Below are 17,168 nucleotides of genomic sequence, written 5' to 3' on the forward strand. Positions count from 1 at the left end.
ATATATGCAATTAAGATGATCTATAAAATCTTCGCATACCACATACCACAATAATTCACACAATGAATTATCCATCAATTGTACAAAATACATCAAGTAATCATTCACCACGAATGCATCCAAATAACATATGTTCATTCGCATAATTTCATGAATATCATATCACATACACATCAACAAATGTTATCCACAATTCATCGATTCATAACTCACATATACATAATTACATGTTATTCACACAATAACATCATAATTATTCCATCAATTACTAACCATTCAAATCATATCATATAGATAATCACGGTAGCTTCCTAACACTTCGAACGACACATAAAACGGAGTTACGGATCAAAAGTTATGACATTTAGAAGTTTCATAAAATTCTGGATAATAGGGTTCTCTTAGCGGCCCTCTAGCGCGCTTCCACAGGCGTAGAACAGAAAGGTTCATATTTCATAATCTCACTTAGAGGACCAAGTTCGCTTAGCAAACTTACGATTTTTGAAATTCACTCCCAGACTTCGCTTAGCGGACTCACGATTTTGCAGAAAAATTGTAGAGCAATCAATTCCGCAAATGGGTGCCTCTACCCCTCTAAACCACTTGCATACAATGAGTAATGGTACATACAACCAGTATTTAGCACATACTACTAACAATTTATACCAAAACATGTTTAAACATACAATTTCATGGATTATCATTCAATTTCATGGTTCATACCTAAACCCTAACATTAGAAAGTTATGAGATAGAAAGAGATGAACACATATCATAATACTACACATTGCATAAGTATATAATCATGATAATGAAGATTCTCCCCCTTACTTGATTCAAAACTCCTTCCTCTTCAAGTTTCTACAAAATCCTCTTCTCTCTTCTACTCTCTTCTATTCCTCTTGTTCTTTCCCAAAGCTAATGTTATGAAAATGAAAATAACCTAACTCTCTTTTAGTATCTCTTTTCTCTAATTTGGGCTTAACTCAATTATTGCCCAACATCCTTATTTCACTAATTAGGCCCAATAACATATTATCTCATTAATAACTCTATCAACTCAAATAGCACAAATATACATATAATTAAATACTCAAATAATCATTATACCACATAATAATTACTTAAAATAAATAATTAATAAAAACACAAAATAAAATAATTACTAAAATAATTAATAAAAGTTGGGATGTTAAACCAACAACTACCAAAATACTTCTAATTAACTCTCTGCCAGATGCTTACAAATATATGCTAACTCTTTTCAAAATAATCTCTGCCATTAATTTAATTCTTCCAACCCCCTGTTATATTATCCAAAGTCGTAGGCTACCGCATGTTTGTTGATTAGGCTAGTCATAGTTATTAGCTATATACGTCAAACACCAACTTATGACCTATAGCTCACTTATTTTACATCTTTAAGCTATGAATAAGTTAATATAGAGGAAGTTACGATAATTGCTTTCATCTCATCTTAATACATATAATATTTTATGTTGTTATAAGCTGTAATATTCCATATGTAGAAATAGACTCATTAAGCCTTATAGCTAAAATAATACAACCAACCATTAAAGCAATACTTTTCTTATATGCTAAACGTGGATCAGGTTTCATACATAGATATATTTCACCAACTAGGGTACCCACCCATAAAGGCGTGGTCCCCGTCCCACTAATCACCTCACTAGGGCGCCCACCCCTTACACATAGGCTGCCCGTCCCATACATAATGTGGGGTCTTCCCCACTTTCTTCAAATGGGACGCCTATCTCACAATTTATGGCCCCTGTCCCATATTATTTTTCTTCCCCTTCCAGTTTATATTCGCCTCCGTTCCTCTTCACCACTCAACCCAGAAACATCACAATTCACGGAAAATTCACCAACACAGAGAATTCACAATACAGAAAATATTCATCGCTCAATTAATGTAATTCACCCAAATATCACCAACAACACAAACCAATCAATAATCACATAGCAACAATTTGCACATACGATTTCCAGAATTCAACACAGCAACATCACAAACATAAAAAATCATACCAGAACATAGAGATAATATTAATTCCCTAAACCCCACATATGATTCATCATATCCCCGTTTATAGAGCAAGAACCCCGCATAATTCTTCAATTTTCCTCCTTCCGGCAAAGCTCGCGTACCACCACCAATACCTTGTGCCTCCATGCTTTATCACGTATTTCCTCTTTTCTTTCTTCTTTTCTGCCACAGCATCCCAAAAACCTAACCTCTTTTCTTATTTCTTATTTTTCCTCATAGTATATTATAATTCCATTTATCAATTCTATTAGTCACATTTGGCTTACTCTTGACACACCTCCAAATTTACTAATTTTCATACAACAACCAAACCAATTTAATTAAATAATTATTCCAATATAATAATATTATTTCTAATACTATTTCAATCGACATATTAATCTAATTGTGCCTCTTAAAATTATACTGATAGATATCAACTTCAACAATTTTCAATAGTTAAATCCTTAATTAATTTAATTAATCAACTAATTAAATTTGGGGTGTTACTCTTGCGAGAGATACATGAGGGAATAAATGCCCAGGACCTAGGAAAGAGATCGCTCGCCCGGAAGGCATTACGAGCAAGATATTACTGGCCCACCATGCAGCAAGACGCCAAAGAACACGTGAAAAGTGTGATAAATGCCAACGTTTCTGGGTCATGCACCTGGCGCCCCAAAACCAACTCAAATCCTTATCATTGCCATGGGCGTTTGCTTGATGGGGCATGGACCTCCTCGGTCCTTTCGTCATTGGCTCTAATCAAAACAAATACCTTATCATGGCCATCGGCTACTTCACCAAGTGGGTCGAGGCAGAGCCGTTAGCCAAAATAACTGCGCAAAACATACTTCGTTTCTATAAAAGAAACATACTTTCCAGGTAAGGGGTACCTCTAGCTATCGTCACCAATAACGGAACTCAGTTTACTGATAAAAACTTTCAATATTTCGTCATGAAGCTGGGGACAATACAACATTTCGTCTCCGTCGAACATCCTCAGACTAATGAACGAACAGAGACGAAAACATCACACACCAATATGAGATGTAAAATCAAGATAAATATCACCAATTACATATCATAAATTTTATATAAAATCTAAGATAAATGAAATTTAAAATTTAAAAGTAAAAGAAAAATTTATAATTTTCTGCTGTGCATATTAAAAAAGCAGAGAGACGGTACAGAAGTGCGCGTCTGAACGCTAGTAATCATTAAGTCATATATCTAATCTACATGTCCTAAAATGTTTTTTTACATTGATGAATATACATTTAGGATGGTTAAAACATAATGTTTAAGTTATATAGTATAAACAACAAACCCATCAATTTTTTGTCACATAATTTATTTAAAAAGTTAACGATATACACTTACATTACACATGCTAAAAGAATTAACTTTGTTACATTATTACATAAAAAGCTTAAATGAATACATAATAAGCATTATTTAGGTAGCTAAACAATTCCTCCATAAATAACATTAACCAATTTCATAATATCTATTTCCTTGATTGCAAAATCTTTCTATATATTAATGATCCACTCCATGCATATTTGAGGCATGTGTTTAATCACATAGCTGTGTATGTGGGATTATCTGATGGAGGTTGCATTGAATCAGCTTGATCTGCTGAATTTGCATTTCGATCAATGGGTGCATGCTTTTCTATTTCTTTCTCAGCTCTTTCTCCTGCTTTTGTCACATGTAAGTCCATAGCGGCTTCAGCTTCTTTTGCCAATCTAACCTCCTTAGCTATGTCCTTTCTGGCTTGCATAATTTCCTTCTCCGCCTACACCATAAGAGAGGTTCAAAATTTGTCACGACTAAATAAAACCTCTTAACATAGTTATTACAGTTAAACTGGGGTTAAATAAAATTTTATTTATTTTGTTTTTTACCTTTTCCTCGGCCTTTGCTTCTGCTTTGGCCTTGCGCATGGCATTCATGTCTTGGAGCTTATCTTTTACAGCCTGCATTTTTCTTTATTTTTAATAACAAAGCAATTTCTCAGTGTAAATTAAAAGATACTCGAATATGAAAACTATATAAGAAAGACTATTATCTATATAATTATGGGTTCTCATTCTCTCCACTTCTTGCTCTTTCTTATGGTTTTTTGAGAGAGCAAGTGTCATCTAAAAATACATTAAGACTAGTTTGTGGATCAAAATGAATTGGAGTTATAGATATTTTGTGGATTATATTGTTTGAATCATTTCATTCATTCACAATAGAAATTAAAATTTCAAGACTTTTTATATACTAAAAATGACACTTCAAAAATTAATTAACTTTCGCATTTAGAAATTTTAGAGTAAAATCGATTTTAAATAATGAATTTTTAATTAAAATGACTAATGCATGTAGTGTTTATTTTTCTTACTATATTAGAAATCAAACGGACTCAGTGATAATCTAAATAAGTAATATAAATAAATAAAAATATTTATAATAAGAGGATAATTTGTTATAAATATTACTCCATCCGTCTTACAATAGGTGTCCTCTTTGAGATTTTCATGTTTTTTAAGAAAATGATTAATTATGTTGATTTCAATTACAATACAATAAATAAGGGTAAGTTAGTGGAAAAAAATAATAAATATCATGGTATTCTAAATGGAGAAATAATTTGAGACAAATAAAAATAGGAAAGATGACACCTATTGTGAGACGGAGGGAGTATTCAGTAGGGATTTGAATGTTATCTCTCTTAAACTTTTAGGGCCCGTTTGGTGCGCAGGATATGATAGAGACATGATAGGATATCAAGCAAGATAAAGATAGGATAGAATACAAACATGATAAGACTTATCCTATCATGTGTTTGGTTGAAACAAGATAACAAATATATATATATATATATATATATATATATATATATATATATAACAAAATTACCCTTGAAAGAACATATATTTAATTTGATAAAAAATAAAATTAGAATTTATATTTTTAAAATTTTAGTAATTATTTTATTTTTAAATATTCTAATTTTTAAGTATATTAAATTAATTATTAATATTTTTATTTTAGTATCAAATTAATTTTTATTTATATTTTGTCATATTTAATTTTTTATTTTAAATGATATTTTATGGAGGTAAATTAGTAAATCATTTTCTTATCCTATCTTGCCGGATTCTAACCCAGCTCATATTCAGGATAGCAATTTGAACTAGTGAGGCAGGATAGGATAAGTTTCAGGATTAACTTATCCTATCCTGCTGTGTCAGCAAACACTGGATTGAGATAGGATATGATACAGATATCATATCCTGTCTTTTATCCTGCGCACCAAACGGACCCTTATATTCTATGAGTAAATGGCAGTTATTGTTATTTAGACATATGATTTTTCGCTGGTGATTTACATCTATGTTATAAAAAGAAGTTTATATGATAATATAGAACACACATTCAACGCAAAGTATAAGAAAAACAAACTCAAACCGAATAATTTGCAAACCAAATATATAGACGTGAATACTAAGGATTAGACTTGTAGGATAAACATAACCTCGTGTTCAAATCCCACTCCTGACAAGAGTGATCCAATGAAATCTTAAACTTAATTTGGAACCATTCGCATGATAGAAACTTGTTTCTCTGCTGACATTCGTCATTACGTGATTTTTACTAGCAAATTCAGACGAAACTATTGCAATAATGAGCAAAAGTCAGACAATATGTGAAAGAACAGAGCAAAAACTACTAAGAGTTGAAAATATGGGACTTAAAAAAATTTCGAAGAAATTGTGAAGAAAGGAGCTTTTTTCAGCACAATTTACATCACGACGTGTGTTTGGTAATTTAATCATATATGGAGTTTCGTAACTTGGATTTAGACGAAATTTTTTTGCAAAAGAAATCTAACAAGGAGATCTAGCTCCTAGAATTATCGCTGCGTGATACTTACCATCATGGCGCGATGTTGCGTTGTTCTGACGTGACATAATTGCTTTAAGAGGGTCTTTTATGCTACATTTTGAGCTATTCGCGAATTTGAGTTCTAATAAGAGGATTTTAAGGGTTTGGAAGTCATTGAAGACCTTATTCTTCCTTGATTTTCATGTTCTCTCCAGCTAAACTCATGGTAATTGTTACATGCACTATGAGTAGCTAGATTCTTTATATGAGGTTTTTATGAGACAAACATGCTTGGATCATATGTATGTTTGATATTTATTGAATTCTTTTATGTTATTGTTATTATTTATTTGTCCTTGATATTAATGTTTTTTATGTGTTGACTAATGCATGAATTGATATTAGATGAGTATGGATTTCTAATCGCTAGTCTACTAATCTGATCTTGGATAATTATTCAACTTTGTAATTGACTAGGAATAGGTAATTAGAAGTTGTGACTTTTGAATTAACGAACGAAGAATGCCTAAGTTAACTCTGAATTGGCCTAAGGAATTAGAGAATTATTGTGTAATTTAGTGAGCTGTACGCCAAGGAATTGGGTGCAATGCACTTGTTAATTTTCCGCAGTACATAACATATTAGAAATTCGATAAATGCACAGTTCATCAACAAGTATAAGTAGGAGAGTTGAAATAAATATCTAATCATCTTTAATAATTAAACTTGATTCCGTCTATTTTCTCGTTTTATTCTTGAACCGAATACGCCCAAACTTGGCCTCCACTTTCCTTCTTCTTAAGCCGACACACGATTGTGCCAACACAATGTCACTATAGTAACATGAAGGAAATCATAAAAATCAGACTTGTAATCCACATAACTTATCATACTTGTGGCAATGTAACATGAAGGCGCAACTTAAGAATCTAAAATTGATTGAAATGCAACTTCTCCAATAATCTTCAGAATCCAAAATTGATTAAAATGCAACTTCTCCAACAATCTCCAGCTTTCCCACCTTTTCGTTTTCCCTGAGAAGCATTCTCATCACTCCCACCAACAACTTGCTTTCCTTTACCCTTCCCTCCCGCCTTTGGGTCTTTTTCCATCGTTCCAACAACTCACATCATTTTAACAAAAACAGTCAACAACTATTATTAAGTTACAAAGATCAATATAAGTTGTAGCAAATTAAAAATTAAAAATTCTTACTGAATTACAAACTACAATTTTATCATCTTCTGTGCCAACTCAAACTGCTTACTTTTTTTAAGAATCTAAAATTAATTGAAATTGAGTTTCTCCAACAATCCTATCAAGAGCAAAATGTGTAAGTATTGGCTCAACAAAGTTAAAAGTTTATTCAAAATGAAACACACAAAACAAAAAATATGTTAGGAGCAAAATTTATTGATGAGGATTCATTGCAAACTTTTATCAAACACTTGATGGGCATATTGATCTCATTCAGTAGTGGTACTGTTGGAGTTCAAGTGATTGGTTAGTTCCAGATAAGATAGGAATATAGTAAGTTAATGATATTTTTGAAAATCAAAATATTGTTTTTGTTAATTAAGATGGAAGACAATTTCGTCAAGAAAAAAATAAGTGCTCACGATGCAAGAGTTAGATAAATAGAAGAAACAAATTTCTCACATGTTAAATGTCACAAATAATTATATTTGTGAAATTTTCAGTATGTCGTTGCTGCTATTGCGGTTTTCAGCCGCCTGAGTTCGCTACGCGAATAGAAGTTTGCTGCAGCGAATGCCTTGCTTCATTGTTAAGTTTTTGTCGAACCGCCAGAGTTCGCTACGCGAAGGGTATTTCGCTGCAGCGAATGTTTTCTTCAGCTTTAAGAAATTCAAATCTTCTAGAAACCGCCAAAGTTCGCTACAGCGAAATATGGTTCGCTGCAGCGAATGTACTTCGCTTCTGCTTGCTGCTAGCAAAACTAGAAGGTTTGATTCTGACTTCGTTCGCTACAGCGAAATAAGGTTCGCTGCAGCGAATCGGGCCTTCGCTACCATTTGCTACCTTTCGCTGCAGCGAATGACCTGTTTTCTGGTCTTTTGCCTTTGAGTGCCTGAAGTTCGCTACAGCGAAATATAGTTCGCCGCAGCGAAAGTCCTGTTTTATGGTTTTTGCTTTAATACTATAACCTGCACAAATGCAAACTAAACCAAGTAATTTTGCACAATGATACTTTATTCAATAGTTGAGGGTTTTTATGTGAGAAATATGTTAAATAAGTAAGATAAGTGCTATGTTATAATAAGTCTTTTTAGCATGAATCAAGCACTTATCAAACTCTCCCCAACTTTAATCTTTGTTTGTCCTCAATCAAAGTAAAAACAAAAGCAAGAGTTCCAAAACCACCTTCACATGATTAACCAAATTTCTCAATGAAGTATAGGAGGCACATGGCTCTTTGAAGTTTGAACATCCAAGGATAAATGTTTTATGACTTCCTTTAGTACTTAGACATATTCATGAAACAAGTCTTCCACATAAAAACCATGTCAATCAATCCAAAGCACTAAACATGTTAATCATGAATCACACTTACCACACTTTTTGTATAAGTGAAAATGATGAGGTATGTTGATCTCTCACATGACAAATTTTGCTAACATCTAGATCAATTCATACTTTCATCCAAGCAAGATATGTTGATAAGCAAGAACATAGATCACTAAGGTCTTTTATGGTTGTAATGTGGCTAAGGTACCAAGGAAGTGTCTTTTATAGGGATAATGGAAACAAAAAGGTTGTTGATTTTTCTTTTTAGAAGAGCATTCATAAATTGTGATTTTTCTACACATATCACTCATCATACCTTTCTTGTTTCTTTCTTTTTGAATGCATTCTTTCTTGTTGTTCATTTCTCTTTTTCTTTTCTTACTTTCTATTTCTTCTTTTGATCCTCATATCTCTTTCTTTTCTTTTGAAGAAAGTCTTTTTCTCTTTTCTCCCCAACTTGAACAATACCTTACTTGTTTTGAATGCTCATTGAGATTTGGCACAAGATATCATGGTTTCAAGGTATTATTCAAGAAAAAATAGAATCTATCATATATGAACTTTTTATGATTTTCAAAGCTATAGAACAATATCCACTAAGTGGTTTACTTAATGTATTGTTCAGTTCATCAATGATAGATTCATTGTCATATGGCTCAAAAGGGGTTGCAAAAGATCACTCACTCACAAGGGACAATGAGGCTATATTTGGTTTAGTAGTTATGCTCTATTTCAAAGAATTGCCTTGATCCCTTCTATGTCTTTGCAATTTCCAACATAAATGCAAGATTAAGCATGAATCAAGCGAGTTAAAACAAGAATTTGTCAGTTTCCTTAGCATATAGTGAACAATGGAAGGTTACCTCACTTTCTTGTTTTTAGAACTAAGTGATTCATATGAGAACATGTCATGGCATATGATTGAATGAACTGGTTTTATGCAGCCTACTCATGTCATGCATATGCTAAATTCTAAGAAAGTAGTAAACACATACCTTGGATAGTGCAATTCTTTCAAGTCATGCCCTTATCATTGTGCCTTTGGTTTTTGTGAAGTTGATCTTCCACTCCATGCTTATTCTTTCATCTCATTTGTTTAGAGGACAAATGTTCAAGCATAATTATCATGGATTGGTCATAAGACACCTTTCCTAATTACTAGATTAAAACACACAAAATTCAAAGATGAAGAAGATGGCATGATTGGCAAAATTTTTGCTGATTCTGTTGTGTTCGCTGCAGCGAATCAGGGCTTCGCGTAGCGAACTCTGCAGAATTCAGTTTTATGCAGAAAATCATTTGTGTCGTGCCATGCCATGCTATCTTCTTCTTACTAACTAATGATGCAGAAAGATAATAAAGAAGTAAAAGGTTGGGTTACCTCCCAACAAGTGCTTGTTTAACGTCATTAGCTCGACGCCTGTTTTGAATAAACTTACGGTGGTTTGTATGAATTCGTCAAAGCATTTTTGCCACCATCTTTTGGCCTTTCTTTCTCATCCATTCCTTTCAGTGCTTCCAGGCCAACTTCATCAGGAGCTTTAACTTTGGAATAGTCATCCTCTTTGTGTTGAAACAATGTGAAATTGATTTCTTCCTTTTCGTGCCTTATTTTCATCTCTCCTTCATCTACGTCAATCCTCATTCTTGCTATCTTTACGAATGGACGACCTAAGATCGGAGGACTGTCTTCATCATTGTTCATGTTTATTACCACAAAGTCAGTTGAAAATCGAAAACCGTCCACTTTGACCATTACATCTTTCATTACGCCAATTGGTTCTGTGGTTGATTTGTCAGCAAGTTGCAACTTCATTGTTGTAGGGTTCAAGTGAAGATTTTCAATCTTTCTCATGGTGGATAATGGAATAAGATTGACGCTTGATCCAAGGTCAACTAAAGCGTTATCAAAATAGATGTTTCCAATGGTAACCGGTAAGGTAACTTTTCCAGGATCCGCATTGTTTTCTTCCTCCTCCCTATGTTTTCTTTTTTCTTGATTTTTATCTACCACGATACCTTTTTAATTATCCCCAACTTTGTCTTGAACAATGTCATCGCCTTTAGTCATGATTGCATTACAAGTTTCCTTGGGATTAACTTGAGTGGTGGCAGAAAACGTACCTCTTTGTTGCTCACTTAGTTGCTTCGTAATTTGCCCAACTTGCGTTTCAAGATTTCTAATCGATGCATCAGTGTTTTTCTGGTTTGCCATGGACAATTGCATGAATTGATTCAAGGTATCCTCGATCTTTGAAAGCTTATCTGGCTGCGTGTAACTTTGGTACTGATTTGGTCGGTTTTGGCCATAGCTTGCGTTGTTGTTGTGTGGATAACCTTGATTGTACGGAACTTGCCTTTGTTGTTGATTTCCCATATATTTTACCTCTTCGTTGATCGGGGGACAGAAACCAGTTGGATGATCACCCGTACAAAGTTCACAAAAAGCCACTTGTTGTGATGCGTTTGACGAACCGTGCACTTCTTTGAGTTGTTGAGGAAGCTTGGACAGCTGTTTTGTCAATTCCTCTACGGTTTGAGTGAGCAGTTTGTTTTGTGCTAGGATTGCGTCATTTGTACCCAATTCTAAAACTCCAGGCTTCTTTTGGACGGTACCTCGATTGTGTTGAACTTGGTGATCTGTGAGAGCCATCCTATCAATGATTGAAATTGCTTCTGCTGCACTTTTTGCTATCAAGGAACCTCCAGCTGTTGCGTCAAGTAAAAGCTTCGGTTGAGGTAATAATCCATTACGGAAAATGTGGATTTGTGACATGTCGTCGAAACCGTGGTTTGGACACTTCTGTAGCATGGATTTATAGCGTTCCCAGGCTTCACACAAAGTTTCATTTGAAAGTTGGGTGAATGTAGCGATAGCTGTCTTTGCATCCATGAATCGGTTGTGAGAAAAGAATCTGCTAAGAAAGTTTCTCTCTAACACATTCCAATTGGTCATGGTTTCTGTTGATTGATCGAGGTACCAATCCTTTGCTTTTCCGATCAAAGAGTGTGGAAATAACCTCATGAAGACAGCTTCCTCTTCAGCCTCTGGTGCACCTAATGTACCCGCTATTTCGTAGAATCGGGTGAGGTGAGTGTATGGATCTTCATGATCCAAACCTGCAAAAGGATTAGCATAAATAATTTGCAGCAGTCCTGTTTTCATCTCAGCTCATCTTGCGGCTGGATTGTTGGTGAGATGGGTGAACCGCCTTGGGCTACTTTCACAAGGACCATTAACAACTTCAGCCATTGTTTCTTTTGATGAATTTGATGAGGAAGTTGATGTAGATGCTCCTTTTTTTTCTGTTTGGATTTTTGTTTCTTCGTTTGCCTTTTGTTCTTTCGGATTGTTCTTTCGATCTCGGGATCAAAAAGAAGTTGCTCCTTTGAACTTTTGCCTCGAAGCATAAACAGAAAATTTTCCACCTATCCAAACGCTTGAGCAAACGTTGCGACAAACAGAAAAATATATACAATATATAAACAAATGCACAAAGCTTAAAAGTATAGAAACGATTGCGATGTTTTAATATCTTAAACGCCAATCCCCGGCAACGGCGCCAATTTGATGTTGTAGAAAGTACAAGTCAAATGTAAGTATTTTGTATTATCGTATCCACAGGGATTGGAGCGATATCAAAACCGTTCAACAATTTCTATAGTTCTAAGCATAGAGTTTCAAATTTGTTTGGTTGAAAGTTACGGAAAGTAAAAATGCATAAATAACGAAAGATAATTTCAGAGGAATAGACTTGTTGAGAATTGGTTTTCATCCACAGATTCAATATGTCAATCTTGGATCAGTTATACACAATCTATGCTTGTTTCATTATCATCACGTATTGCTCACAACAAGGTTCATGTCTAAACATTTGTTGAGATTTCTACCTTATAGTTTAATCGACGATTTCTCAGCCTATTAAACGATACGGTAGCATTAAGTTTCAATACTTAAAGTGAGTATTAAACCTAAATCTATGTCTAGCATTTAGAGTTTAATAGATGTTATCTTGGATCAAGATTAGAATTGTATTTGTCAATATCAATTTAATCCATGAAGTAAACGGTAAAACGAAGATAACAACGATAATGATTCAAACATAAATTAAATATAATGCCATGATCAAAGAAAATACATACTGTTTCGGTGAACTACGACCAATCCCAACAAGAGAGGGATTTAGCTACTCATGGTAGCTTGATGAACAATGGAAAAATTGAGTTGGAACGACATCAATGACGATTTCCCGACTCTCGATGTATATCCATCTCCCTCTCCTTAAAAACCTCTATTTCTATTACTATTACAATGGTATTACAATGATAGAAACTGAATCTCCCTTCTGAACTGGTTTCTGCTACTTTTATAGCTGTTCTGGCCGCCTGAGTTCGCTACGCGAACAGAAGTTCGCTGCAGCGAATGCCTTGCTTAATTGTTAAGTTTTTGTTTAACCGCCAGAGTTCGCTACGCGAAGGGTATTTCGCTGCAGCGAATGTTTTCTTCAGCTTTAAGAAATTCAAATCTTCTAGAAACCACCAAAGTTCGCTACAGCGAAATATGGTTCGCTGCAGCGAATGTACTTCGCTTCTGCTCGCTGCTAGCAAAATTGGAAGGTTTGATTCTGACTTCGTTCGCTACAGCGAAATAAGGTTCGCTGCAGCGAATCGGGCCTTCGCTACCATTTCCTACCTTTCGTTGCAGCGAATGACCTGTTTTCTGGTCTTTTGCCTTTGAGTGCCTGGAGTTCGCTGCAGCGAAATATAGTTCGCTGCAACGAAAGTCCTGTTTTCTGGTTTTTGCTTTAATACTATAACCTGCACAAATGCAAACTAAACCAAGTAATTTTGCACAATGATACTTTATTCAATAGTTGAGGGTTTTTATGTGAGAAATATGTTAAATAAGTAAGATAAGTGCTATGTTATAATAAGTCTTTTTAGCATGAATCAAGCACTTATCAGAACCCTATTTTTTCTTCTGCGTGTGTGAGTTAGAATGAAATGGAATGGAACCTTAAGAATTTTTAGGAGGAGTGACGGGTGTGAAATTGCTTCCAAACTTAAACGTCTGATTGAGGTGATTGCATGAAAGAAGAAAACGACGACGATAAAGTGAATGATGATCACTTGAGGTAACGTGAGTTTAAACACAACAAAAAGTGACTTTTGAGTTGCTTGAGAGAATGTACATGATCAAAATTTGAATATTGAATAACACTGGGACATGTATTTTCAATAATGAAATTGGTAAAAAATAATTGTTAGAATAGGTTAAAAAGTAAATGATATGCATTAATTAAACTAGGCTTAAATGCACTTTTGGTCCCTGTAAGTTATTGAGTTTTTGATTTTCGTCCCTGTAAGTTATTTTTTTTGGTTTGAGTCCCTATATCTTACTTTTTGCTTGAGGTTTAGTCCCTAAAGCCAAGATCCGTAGGAAAATCTGTAGGTTTCCTGCGGATTTTTCTGCAATTTTTCCTACGGATTTTGATTTTAAGGACTAAAACGAACGCGAAAGTGAAATATAAGGACTCAAACCAAAAAAAGTAACTTATAGAGACGAAAATAAAAAACCCGCTAACTAATCGAGACCAAAAGTGCATTTAAGCCATTAAACTAAGTGTAAATTATGACCATTAACCCCTGAATTTTCCTCAATTTGAAGTAACTTTAATAAGGGTGTTAAAGTAATTATGGTAGATGAAGTGTCGCTTTCGAAACCAAAACAAAGTGTTTCACTTCCACTCAGATGTTAATTTGTCTTTTTTTAGTTTTTATCAAACCTTGCAAGTGGTTGAAAAAACACAGTTATGTGAGAGTGAAACACTTGCTTGTGTTGTGTTAGGGTTCTAAGAAATGAACAAACAAGATTCTGAACAAAAACTAACTCAACCACGCCACAGTTCAGACCCCAAACAACAAGAAAATGAAGAAGAAGATAACATAGAGCAAAGTATTAGCAAATCCCCTTCACCACCGCTTCACTCTCTCTCAGACTCGCCAATTTCCGACGATCATCGCTCCCTCCCTCTAGTCGTGCAACCGCCGGTGGTAACTGCTCACAGATTCCAGGTTGAACCAGCGGTCATCACCAAGGTAGATCCCGGTGCAGAAGAGGGTTTCGTCGGCGTAAAAGAGGTTGAACGAGAACAATCCGCCACCGGTGACGGCGATGGTGGTGGTGGTGGTGATCGGAGATTAAGACCGGACGTGTCGAGTTTATTGAGGTCGGAGAAAGTTGCGAATTTGAATAAGTTTTTGTTGGGCCTTAGAATTGCGGGGTTTGTTTTCTGCTTGGTTTCTTTTTCGGTGTTGGTTGCTGATAGGAAAAAGGGTTGGGCTCTTGACTCTTTCTATTTGTACAAAGAATTCAGGTTAGGTACTTTCTTTTTATAGAACTAAGTAGGAAAATAAGTGTTTTATTTAGGAGAATAAGTGTGTGTTTGGTTTGGTTTGGTTCTAGAATTATGAAAATTGATTTTGGTTTGTGATTTTGTATTGCAGGTATAGCTTATCTGTGAATGTGATTGGGTTTGTGTATTCGGGGTTGCAGATATGTGATCTAGTCAAGTACTTGATCAGTAGAAAGCATATAGTGGAGCATAGATTACGGGGTTACTTCACTTTTGCATTGGATCAGGTAACTAAGGTTTTATACTTGAGCATTTGTGTTTTTGACTTGTGGTGACATGTTGTGATGGTGGTTATGTGTTTGTAATAGAGGTTGTGATCGATTACTAATATACCGATGAAACTTCTAGTCATATGCATGCTTTGAAGTAAATGTTTGTTCTAAATTGACGTAGCCGAAATGTCAAAATTTCCAAATTCAGGCACCAGAAACCAATTTTTGTGGTTCGTGCATACATCTTTTTGAAGTGTCTTGTTTTGCTGATGCTGGTTATCGAGATAATTGATCTTCGGTTTCAAAGATTACTACTGAACACCACAATTTCATAACTCTTTTAGCACTGTATTTCAACTCACAAAGGCTTTACAGTAAATGAAGAATTAAATACTTATTTAATTGAGAAATTGTATATTAATTCAAATTAGGCCTTTCCGTATTTGTTGTTCTTCACTCTTTTTTCATGATCTGAAAAATGCGTGTTCTCTAGTTTGGTAAATGCTTATATTTCCTAACTATACCACTTGGATTGCTTGTTTTCAATTGTAGATCTTGACATACCTTCTAATGTCTGCATCTTCATCGGCTGCCACTAGAACTTATGACTGGGAGTCCAACTGGGGTCATGACAAGTTTCCGTTCATGGCGAATGCATCTGTGGTCTTGTCCTTCATTGCTTTTGTGGTATTTGCATTGGCCTCTCTAGTCTCGGGTTCTATGCTTTGTAAGTTCTGATATTTTATACTTTATACGAATATTGCAAATGGATTCAAAGTATCCAATGTTGTCAGAAAAATATACTCTGTACATAAATTCACATCCTGCTGGTGTTGTTTTTACATTGTAAAAATACATATGTGATTGCTTACAACTTGTTGAACTAGCATTACTATATCTTGTACTTTTTGTATTTATTAAGATGATATGTGATGTCGAAGATCAAATTACCAACGTGGTTTGGGCAGATGCAAGGGTGATTATTGATTATGATTATTTCGGTGATGTAATTTCTCTGGATTTAACATATTGTAGAAATAGTTTGCATATACCACTAACAGTATTTTCAGGATTTAACCATCATCGTTAATATATGATGAAACAAATGAGTCATTCAAGTGACTACTTGAGAAATTTTTAGAGGCACATAAACAAAAATTGCTCCAAAATCAAGATCATGCAATAGCAGACACTTATCGCAGAGCCTATATGCATGATACTTGATGCAAAATGGCATCAAGCGTTTAGACAATTTAATGAAGAGTGAATCTCACATTTTAAGAGTTTTTAAGATGTGTATGCATGACTACTAAGATGAATAACAATTTGAAGACGGTGGCAAAATTCTTCTTGAATGAGTATGAGTTGTTAGAAACATATTTATGAAAGCATTACTATACATACGTCACTATTTGATTTTGTTATTACGATGGCAAGGGATTTAGGAGAGTGACCAGTGTCATTTAATTTCAATAAGAATTTAGTTTGTTGTCATTGTCAGAAATTTGAGAATTTTGATATGATTTGTTAAGGTTAAATAAGTTTTTGGTCCCTGTAAATATTGGAGCAGCTTTTATTTTTAGCCACTCTCTCCTTTAAGCAACGGTTTTTATAAAACCGTTTTCAAAATCAGCTAAAACTGTTGCCAAAACTCATGAGGGACTAAATATAAAACTGCAATATTTATAGGTACCAAAAATTTATTTAACCATATTTTGTTATCATTGCCTTAAAAATCTTTAATCTTTATTTATATGAATACCAAATAAGTACGAAAACTATATCTTGGAGAAATTGACAAAAATAGCAAAAAGTAGAGTTTAACTTCCTATAGTTGTTATTGATGTGGCAAAATATTATAAGGAGATTTATCCCCACCAAAATATTATAAGGAGATTTATCCCCATTACTATTAGGAGTGTTCAAATTAACTAGTTATATAAATTGTCCGTATCTATATTTAAATTTGGTTATGAAAAATCGGTTAATTATTAATATGGTTCAAACCAAATTCACTTTTTGGACATTTTATAAATTTGGTTTTAACCAAATTCATATTTTGGATATCCATATCAAAAATAA

The 17,168-nt window shown here is 34.2% G+C and overlaps 3 protein-coding genes across 3 annotated transcripts; 1 reads left to right on the top strand and 2 right to left on the bottom strand.

Annotated features, from left to right (window-relative positions):
* Window positions 1–3,385: 3,385 nt before the first annotated feature.
* On the bottom strand, window positions 3,386–4,095 carry LOC131611458 (late embryogenesis abundant protein 6-like). The gene is made up of 2 exons (XM_058883479.1): window positions 3,961–4,095; window positions 3,386–3,851 (listed from the first exon to the last, which is right to left on the bottom strand). The coding sequence occupies exons 1-2, from the start codon at window positions 4,036–4,038 to the stop codon at window positions 3,633–3,635; spliced, it is 297 nt and encodes a 98-aa protein (XP_058739462.1). The 5' UTR covers window positions 4,039–4,095; the 3' UTR covers window positions 3,386–3,632.
* Window positions 4,096–10,481: 6,386 nt separating this feature from the next.
* LOC131613549 (uncharacterized) lies at window positions 10,482–11,711 on the bottom strand. The gene is made up of 2 exons (XM_058885207.1): window positions 11,681–11,711; window positions 10,482–11,578 (listed from the first exon to the last, which is right to left on the bottom strand). The coding sequence occupies exons 1-2, from the start codon at window positions 11,709–11,711 to the stop codon at window positions 10,482–10,484; spliced, it is 1,128 nt and encodes a 375-aa protein (XP_058741190.1).
* Window positions 11,712–14,228: 2,517 nt separating this feature from the next.
* Window positions 14,229–15,978, top strand: LOC131611459 (CASP-like protein 4A1). Its single transcript, XM_058883480.1, has 3 exons — window positions 14,229–14,835; window positions 14,966–15,101; window positions 15,639–15,978. The coding sequence occupies exons 1-3, from the start codon at window positions 14,318–14,320 to the stop codon at window positions 15,822–15,824; spliced, it is 840 nt and encodes a 279-aa protein (XP_058739463.1). The 5' UTR covers window positions 14,229–14,317; the 3' UTR covers window positions 15,825–15,978.
* The last annotated feature ends 1,190 nt before the right edge of the window (window positions 15,979–17,168 follow it).

The sequence above is a fragment of the Vicia villosa genome, linkage group LG6 (assembly GCF_029867415.1).
Source record: "Vicia villosa cultivar HV-30 ecotype Madison, WI linkage group LG6, Vvil1.0, whole genome shotgun sequence".
Taxonomy (NCBI): Eukaryota; Viridiplantae; Streptophyta; class Magnoliopsida; order Fabales; family Fabaceae; genus Vicia; species Vicia villosa.

What these genes read in the sequence shown, in the direction of transcription:
- LOC131611458 (XM_058883479.1), bottom strand. Translation starts at nt 4,038, where the DNA reads ATGCAGGCTGTAAAAGATAAGCTCCAAGACATGAATGCCATGCGCAAG. An exon ending in AAGCAAAGGCCGAGGAAAAG is followed by an intron (nt 3,852 to 3,960) that starts GTAAAAAACAAA and finishes CTTATGGTGTAG; the next exon opens with GCGGAGAAGGAAATTATGCA.
- LOC131613549 (XM_058885207.1), bottom strand. Translation starts at nt 11,711, where the DNA reads ATGGCTGAAGTTGTTAATGGTCCTTGTGAAA. An exon ending in TGTTAATGGTCCTTGTGAAA is followed by an intron (nt 11,579 to 11,680) that starts GTAGCCCAAGGC and finishes ATCCTTTTGCAG; the next exon opens with GTTTGGATCATGAAGATCCA.
- LOC131611459 (XM_058883480.1), top strand. Translation starts at nt 14,318, where the DNA reads ATGAACAAACAAGATTCTGAACAAAAACTAACTCAACCACGCCACAGT. An exon ending in TATTTGTACAAAGAATTCAG is followed by an intron (nt 14,836 to 14,965) that starts GTTAGGTACTTT and finishes TTTGTATTGCAG; the next exon opens with GTATAGCTTATCTGTGAATG. An exon ending in TCACTTTTGCATTGGATCAG is followed by an intron (nt 15,102 to 15,638) that starts GTAACTAAGGTT and finishes TTTCAATTGTAG; the next exon opens with ATCTTGACATACCTTCTAAT.